The following is a 9,071-nucleotide window of genomic DNA, read 5'->3' on the forward strand; positions in this document are numbered from 1 at the left end:
ACAGAACTGCCCTAACTTTTATAAATTCTCTATAAAGTGCTGTAAAACTTCAAAGCAGACTCATGGGAGTGCAGGCACACATCAACACTGCCTTCTTTCTTCTTGACAGGCAATGCAGGTGCTTTCATAATCAGGAGACAGACATGGCAATCTGATTTCTTTTTGGAAGCTGTATGTTTGCATCTATGAGCTCTATCAACAGACTAAAGCTCCTAAACCCAGCAGAACTGTAAAAGGAACAGGTAAAGTCCCATCAGGTGTATGACATGCTCGCTTCATTTGACTCCTCCCACTGTCCGCAGGAAGCCCCAATCCAACCTCTTACTGCTCTCATTTTTGGTGAATATGACTCAGTCTGGATTTGAACTCGAGACCTTCCAGTGTTAGAGTGGACACTCCACCACTAGGCCACTGAGTTGGTCTTATAGGGAGCTATATCTACAGTATATACAGTGCTTCTCAGTGATGCAGCCTCTGCCTTGCATTAAGAAACCCCTAATAGGCTCTAAAAAATCATCATTATCTTTTATTTCTTAAAATATATGGATTTTTTAGGGAATCATTGTGGAAATTGTGGAATAATAGAGGTACTTATACTTTTTGGAAAGGCACTTGGGTGCTGATGGAAGCGGTTCACACACTCACTCACAGCAGCATCACTCACAAACAGGAGGTTCTGGTTTAAACAGGCAATCTTTGTTACACGGCTGGACTTTGCTAACAGCAGCTGCCAAAAGGCTTTTATGAATCAACACAGAGGACGTTTCCATTGCTTTTGGTTCAGACCTTTGGGTGGAAACATATCTGGTCATAACAAAAAAACGGTAATTTCCCACCAGTGCTGAATACATCTGGTTATAGCAGGGATCTCAAACTTAATCACACAGGAGCCAAAGAGCAAAACATACCTAAGGTCACGGGTCGAACAGGATAAACATCTGTTGAACACTCTGAAACACATTTTTTAAGACTTTAAAACTGTAACTTTTTAACATAATTATGAACTAGATACATAGCATTACCTGTGATAATGGTAGTGTGAATGCTGTAAGATGAATTTGGCCGTTGAAGATGTTAGTGCTGATAGCTGAAGATGCAGAAATTGATAGCAAAAATCACTGAAGCTGAAAGCTGACAATACGCAAGCTAAAAACGCTGAAGCTGATAGCCAGCTAAAATATTAGCTAAATGCCAAATTAGCCTAAAAAGACGAAAAAAAAAAAAAAAATACAAACTAGGTTAGCCAAAACAGCTAGCATATACCTGAAAAACTAGCTCAACTTCAAAGTAGCCTAAAAACCAAAAAAAGCTTAAATTAACCAAAACAGCTAGCGTGTAAATATTAGCTAAACTCCAAAACAGCCTAAAAAACAAAACAAAAAAAAGCCTAAATTTCCCAAAACAGCTAGCATGTAGCTGAAATATTAACTAAACTCCAAAACAGCCTAAAAAATCTTAGTAAATCCCAAAGAAGTCAATAAAGCTTGCAGAATGCCAATTTTTAACATTTTGAAACCGTAACTCTTTAACATAATTCTGAATAAAAAAAGGTTAGAATATTATTCCAGAATAAATTAACTTAAATTTTAAAGAACTTTCAGTGTTTTACCCTCCATAAAAATATATTTGTCAAAATTATACTGGTTAAAAATAACGCAATATAACTCTACTCTGTCCTTTAATAAAAATAAAATAAAATAATCTGGAGGGCCGGATCCGGCCCCCGGAGCTCGACTTTGACACATGTGGGTTACAGGCATCAGTCATTATAAGTCGACTGACATGTTTTTGGTTGTCCATCTCAGCGTCATGAACGACCTTCAGCTTTGGTGGAGCTGCTGAGGTTTTATTTGACCATAGTTTTGGTGTCTTTGGTTCCCAGCAGTGCTCGTTGCCGTGACGATGAGTCAGTGTACAGTAAATGTGTGTCAAACCTCTTCAGCACAGACTGAGGCTTTCAGTTGATGTGAACACACGACTGCTGTGAAGTTAGCTGAGCTTTAACCACCAGAGATTGAGGAATCTCAGGACAAACTTACATAACAGGAGGAGATGACATGGGGGGTAGGGGTGGGGGGCTCTCACTTCCTGCTGTCATTTTCAATTTCCTGAAAGTTTAACCTCCTCCTTTAAAGCACCATGCTGATAAGAGTGATCTCACATGCTGGATTTTTCCTGGGGAAGCCATTTCTCTGCAGGCCAAACCCGTGTTTGAGTGAGACACAGATGGAGAGCAGGAGGAAGTGCTGGTGTGAGTGAGGGGTTATCCCGAAGAGATGGGATGTATGGAGCTTTGTGACCAACACGCACACACAGAGCGGACCCACAATCCTCCCTTTGTTGTGGGGAACCCCCCGTTTGTGCTCTCAATTAGAGCCCCCTTCACCATACCGGCACCAAAAGAGCTGGAGCGCACACTCTCCGTTTGTTCTCAGTCACTCCGTCCGTAGGTTGCCGCGGCAACCGTTGGTCACATCAACAGGGACTCAATCTGTGGCCGCATCTGACAGTCGGTGTTCCCCAGACGCGCAGCGTCCCCAGAGTCCAGCAGGAGGTCAGCGCCACACATCAGAACATGCACAGTTACAGAAATGCATTTAACCCTTTCACAGCGGAGCTCCAGTGTTTCTGTTCTTTGATTTACTGCAACTTTTAACAATTATCACGATGATTCCAGCAGATTTTGAGGCTCAACGAGCCGCTTTTCGCTTTGCAAAATCTGCTGGAATTATTGTGATAACTGTTAAAAGTTACGGTATGTTAAAGATTTTGTGTTTAAGCGTCACCAACGGCTTCTCAGATGTTAAGTCACGTGTCAAAGTCAAGGCCCGGGGGCCGGAACCGGCCCTCCAGATCATTTTATTTTATTGTTATTAATGGCCAGATGTTATCTTGCGCTTATTTCTAACTTGTATAATTTTCATAAAATATATTTTTATGGAGAGTAAAATATTGAACGTTATCTAAGGCTTAAATTAATTTATTCTGGAATAATATTCCTGCCTTTTTATTATTCATAATTATGTTAAAAGATTACAGTTTTAACGTTTTTAAAAATTGCCATTCTGCTAGTTTTAAGGACTATTTTGGAATTTACTAAGATTTTCTAAGCTATTTTGTAGTTTAGCTTATATTTCAGCTTTACTGCTATTTCAGCTTTGGAATTAGGTTAATATTTACACGCTAGCTGTTTTGGCTGATTTAGGCTTTTTTTTCAAGTTTTTTTAAGCTGTTCTAGAGTTAGGTTAATATTTACATGCTAGCCGTTTTAGCTAATTAAGGCTTTTTTTAGTTTTTTAGGCTACTCTGAAGTTTAGCTATTTTTCAGCTACGTGCTAGGTGTTTTGGATAACTTAGTTTGTATTTTTTTAGTTTTTTTAGGCTAATTTGGCATTTAGCAAATATTTTTAGCTGGCTATCAGCTTCAGCGTTTTCAGCTTCAGCGTTTTCAGCTATCAGCTTCAGTGTTTTTAGCTATCAATTTCAGCATCTTCAACAGCCAAATTCAGCTTACAGCATTCCCACTAGCATTATCACAGGTAATACTATATATCTAGTTCATAATTATGTTAAAAAGTTACGGTTTTAAAGTCTTAAATTTTTTTTTTTTAATGTTTTTAGGCTAATTTGGCATTTAGCTAATATTTTAGCTGGCTATCAGCTTTAGTGTTTTCAGCTAACACCTTCATTGATTTTGGCCATGGGCTTCAGCTTTTTCAGCTATCAATTTCAGCATCTTCAACCATCAGCACTAGCATCTTCCGCCCACAATATTCACCTTACAGCATTCACACTAGCATTATCACAGGTAATGTTCTATATCTAGTTCATAATTATGCTAAAAATATTGTTTTAAAGTTTAATATAAAGTTTTCATTAAATGTTTATCCTGTTTTCGCCCCGCGACCTAAAGTGAGTTTTGGATTTTGGCCCCTAGTGCGATTGAGTTTGACACCCCTGAGTAAAATCATAAAATGAGAAGGTAAGTCATGTCAACATGACAGAAAGAGGACTTACAACAAGAATACACACGGATCAGGAAATGTCTTGTTAAACTTTCAGTATTGAAGTGCTCACTTGCAGAGATGAGGAGTTCCATAAAAACACGAGTATTGTTACAAACAACTGAATGCAGAAAATAGTCACATCAGCCATAAAAGCTGGACCCAGACTAGTGTCTCTGCTCTTGGTCCTCAATTCCACCGTTTCCCTGCTCCATCCCAGCAGACCAGAGGATGCCCCTCCCTGTCAGAGGGAAGAGAGTGCAGGGCAGGAGAACTGACATGACTCAGGACTGAGTCGGATCATATTAATCCATAACATCTTGTTCAGAAGAGGGAAGAGCCACCGATCCAACAAACATGCACGTTTTTGGACTGGAGAAGGAGGATGAAGAACCCTCAGAAAAACATGAGGTACCACAAGAGTAAAAGGAAAACAGAGAATCAAAAACCAACATAACGAATCTGAATCATTAAAAAGCAAACACTGAAGACACTGAGGTTAATCTGTTTAGTGCTGTTTGGTCTCTACCTGTTGTGGGTCGTTTCCCAAAAAATGCTTGAATGTTTCTGTCAAGTCACTGAACCACAGCTGGGCTTGGTTTAGAACGAGAGAAGAATCAACCTGAACCACGGGTTCAGGCATCAGGCTCCTCCTCCTTGAAGGAGGCTCATGCATCACACCACTCCTCCTTCTTGAAGGAGCATCCAGACACTTTCCTCCAAAACCAATTTTTCATCTCCTATCAGTCTCACTTCCAGGCTGCTGGTCCTCCTGGTCTCCTCCTGCTGTGCTTGTGCTGGTCCTCAGGGCTTGTACCAGTTCATGGAGCGCTGCAGAGCCCTCTCCCAGCGCCGCAGGATGGGGGCGTACTCCTCACATGGCCCCCCCGTGGCTGCTCCTCGTGGGAGGAACACCTCGTCTGTGCTCTGCAGCTTCCTCAGCTCCTCCCGTGTTCTCCAGAAGCCTGCAGACAGATCCAGACTTGGTGTGCTTGGTTTAAAAAAAGCTTCTGATGAACAGAAATAGCACATTTGATCTAAAACTTGAAAGAAAAGCTGTCAGAGTTGAGGATATTTTAAAAAGTGCTTTGAATTGTGCTACTTTTAACAGTCTGCTGCAGCGTACCCGTCCCGAGTCCAGCCACCAGAGCAGCTCCTAGACAGGACATCTCTCTGTGCTGCAGTCGGACCAGCTTTCTACCACACAGGTCGGCAGTTAGCTGCATGACAAAGTCATTGGAGGAAACGCCGCCGTCCACCCTGAGACACGCAGGACGACCGCATTAGCAGAACCCAGGTTCATTCACACCTTCGTGTTGACACAGAGCCTTCCAGATGAAGATCCTACCTGATGTTGGTGATGGGGATGTTCGTCTCTCGCAGCATGGTCTCATACAGCTGCTTGTTTCTGCAGAGAACCGCATGAATGAACGTCAGCTTTTATTCACCGCACTTTGGAGGAAAAATCCTGAGGACTCGCCTGAAGGCGACCGACTCCAGAATGGCCCGGATCAGATGGCTCTTGGTGGAAGAAGGTTTGAGGCCCATCAAGGAAGCGCACGCTTTGGGATCATTCAGAGGAGCCTGAGGGGAAATAAAGACACTCATGTCAGTCTGATGAGATCTGCATGTTTGTGCTCAGTGATCTCTGCAAAAACTCATGCAGAGACTTTGTGACCACAGCTTTCAGGAGGAAGACTTACACAGGCCGAATCAGAGCTGGGACAGCAGGAAAACACAAAACAGACGACAGGGTTACAGAGCGTGGAGCCTCGGCTGCCACACAGCAGCGACGTAACCTGTGTGCTGCCCCACTAACCTGCAGGCCGCTGAAAGACGGGACGAAGCACACCCCATCTGAGTCGGGCACGCTGTAAGCCATGGAGCTGGTCTGACTGACATCTGAGAAGAGCTCTGCAATAGGGGGACACCAAACCTAAACCCAGAGGACTCCTCCAAGTAGTCCTGCTGGCTGAATATGAAAAACCTGTGACCCCAGAACCACAGCCCAGCTCACCCAGCTCCTGCGCCCATCGGATGGCCGTGCCTGTGTCTGCTGCGTTCCCCTCCGCCAGGTACACCACCTCGGAGCCAATCTTCCACCCCACAAGAGGGTACAGACCTGCAGGGAGGCAGAGCCGCGGTCAACCTGGAGGACGCAGCTGTTCGTTCGAGTGTGTGTGCGGCTCGGTCACCTGCCACTGAGGTATGGGGCTTGCTGCCTGTGTTGATGTCCATGAAGGTCCCTGTTCCCATGGTGATCTTGACATCCCCAACGTTGAAGCAGCACTCTCCAAACATGGCCGCCTGCTGGTCCGCCATCTAGAAACAGAATGACATTTTCCTTCTGTGGTGTTCAGGAGTCGGGAGTTTTGTGCTTTACATAACATTTTTTAGGTAAATGGAAGTATGATTTAATAGAAAATGAGTCGTTTTGAATCTTTAGTAAAGATATTTTAAAGGTTTTTTTTTATTATTTGATTAGTATGTCTTTATTACAGGTTAAGGGGAGATTTTATGTTTACAACATTTTAAATGTTTTTTTATGCAATTAGAAGTTTTTTTAGGAAATGTTTGCATAAAATATTCATGTTTATAAAAAATCTGTTGTAGTTCATGGAAATTGTTTTTATCAACCCATTACCATAGTGTCAAACTACCACAGGTCACGGGCCAAACAAAATACAAATGTATTAAACACTCTAAAACGAAATTTTTAAAACTTTAGAACCGTAACTTTTTAACATAATTATGAACTAGATATATAACATTACCTGTGATAATGCTAGTGTGAAAGCTGTAAGCTGAATTTGGCCCCTGAAAATGCTAGTGCTGATAGTTGAAGATGCTGAAATTGATAGCTAAAAACGCTGAACCAGATAGCAAGCTAAAATATTAGCTAAATCCCAAATTACCATAAAAACTTAAGTTAGCCAAAACAGCTAGCATGTAGCTGAAATATTAGCTAAACTCTAAAATAGCCTAAAAAATCTTAGTAAATCTTAGTAAAATTCTAAAGCTAATAGTTAAAAATGCTGAAGCTGATAGCTAAAAACGCTGAAACTGATAGCTGAAAATGCTGAAGCTGATAGCCAACTACAATACTAGCTAATTGCCAAATTAGCCCAAAAAACAAAACAAAAAAATTTTGTTTAGTCAAAATAGCTAGCATGAAGCTGAAAAAGTAGCAAAAATTTAAATTACCCTAAAAAACAAAAAAAACTTAAAAAAAAAGCCTAAATTAGCCAAAACAGCTAGCATGTAGCTGAAATATTAACGGACTCCAAAATAGCCTAAAAACATCTTAGTAAATGCCAAAATAGTCCAAAAGGTTAGCAGAATGGCAATTTTTAAAACTGTAACTTTTTAACATAATTATGGATAATAAAAATACAGGAATTTTATTCTAGAATAAATCAATTTAAACCTTAAATAATTTCAATATTTTACTCTCCATAAAAATATATTCTGTCAAAATTATACAAGTTAGAAATGAGCGAAAGATAACATCGGGCCATTAAAAACAAAAAGATAAAATTATCTGGAGGGCCTTGACTTTGACATGTTCTTTAACATCTGAGGCACCGTCGATGACATTTAAACACAAAATCTTTAACATGCTGTAACTTTTCAACCGTTAACAAGATAATTCCAGTAGATTGTGAAGGAGAGATTAGCTGCTTTTCTCCTTCACAATCTACTGGAATTACGTTGATCGTGTTCCAGTAAATCAAAGAACAGAAACACTGAAGCTCTGGTGTTAAAGGGTTGAAGGCCTTTCTTCATGTTTACATTTGTACACGTGGATGTTTAGTTTGCTGATCCAGTCTCAGCTGTGCTTTCAGCAGAGGTGAGCGCCCTCGGCGTCTCCAGCGACTAGCATCTAGACCACATTTATCACCTATAAAAGCTTCTCTAATCGTATTGTTTATTTGACTCAGCTACTTTCTTCTCTGACAAACCCAGATGTCGGCTTCTGTTCTTGTGTTTTTCCACTGAAGGGGGCGGAGCCTCATTAGCTGCAGACTAGGAGAGCAGTCCAGATGAGACTCTGTCCTCTTTGAAATGATCTGCGGTGAATCGAACTAAAGCAGACTTCAAATAGGAACAAATTATAAAAAATATATCTCACAAATGAACAGTTCTCAGTGAGTTTGAAGTCTCTACCTGCAGACCTCTGTCACAGCCTTGGTTTTGATTTACTTTTATAAATCAATTGAATTTAATTACACTGAATTGTTTTTTAAGCTTGTGAATCCCTGAGTTTTGGATTTTTTGGGGGAAAAAAATGATGAAAACTACAAAAAAAACAACAGAGAAAGTTTGATTTTCCCAATAATTCTTCCAGATCTTTTGGACATGTTGACGTGAAAACATGAACTGATCAGATTGTGTCCTGACAATAACAGGAGAGAGTCAGAACAGCCTTAAATGTCACAGTCAGATGAAGGAGTAGCTAATGCAGACTCACCACAGACATGATGGGGATGGGCACTCCGAAGACAGACGGGTCGATGGAGCCGAAGTTATGGCTAATGCATCAGAAGACACAAACACAGGCACATTATCTCCCAGCATGCATCATGTCTCTGCTCTAAAGAACAACTGCAGACACAATGATGGAACATCTGATCTGCAGGTTTCACTTAAACTCTCAGACTTCAACCGAACTGTGAGTTCAGGAACATGTTTCTTCACCTTCAGGACAGAAGAACACTTCAGCTTGAATGAGAAAAATATGTTTTTTTGGTCATTTAAAATCGGCTTTACATCAGAATAACTAGCTTGAAAATATCTATATTCTGCAGTTTGTTCCTTTTGCATTACATGTCTGCTTATTAAAGTCTCTTAAAAATCTTCTTCATTTGAGCTGATGATGTGTTATAATATATGTGCCAATGTTGAGGCTTTCAGAGTAAACTATATCCATAAAAATGATCATATATTACCTTTGGTACAGCAAAAAACTGATTATATTTCAAATTATGGCAGTTTTTTTGAGCCATGATTCAAACCATTATGTATTTCTCAATTGACAATTCAATTTGCAAATTTAATAAAAGTAAT

General features: G+C 40.5%; 1 protein-coding gene and 1 long non-coding RNA gene across 2 annotated transcripts; one reads left to right on the forward strand and one right to left on the reverse strand.

The window, feature by feature from the left end:
• Positions 1 to 4,040: 4,040 nt before the first annotated feature.
• Positions 4,041 to 8,536, reverse strand: LOC112142176 (putative glycerol kinase 5; the record flags this gene model as incomplete). The annotated part of the gene is given in 8 exon segments (XM_024265425.2): positions 4,041 to 4,969; positions 5,131 to 5,264; positions 5,353 to 5,412; positions 5,485 to 5,588; positions 5,824 to 5,918; positions 6,022 to 6,126; positions 6,200 to 6,326; positions 8,476 to 8,536. Coding segments are annotated over 8 exon segments (847 nt in total), but the record flags the coding sequence as incomplete, so codon positions are not given.
• LOC118598472 lies at positions 4,861 to 5,560 on the forward strand. Its single transcript, XR_004947544.1, has 3 exons — positions 4,861 to 4,990; positions 5,116 to 5,301; positions 5,419 to 5,560. It is a non-coding gene; the product is annotated as an uncharacterized LOC118598472 (long non-coding RNA).
• Positions 8,537 to 9,071: the final 535 nt, after the last annotated feature.

The sequence above is a fragment of the Oryzias melastigma genome, unplaced genomic scaffold, assembly GCF_002922805.2.
Source record: "Oryzias melastigma strain HK-1 unplaced genomic scaffold, ASM292280v2 sc00826, whole genome shotgun sequence".
NCBI lineage: Eukaryota > Metazoa > Chordata > Actinopteri > Beloniformes > Adrianichthyidae > Oryzias > Oryzias melastigma.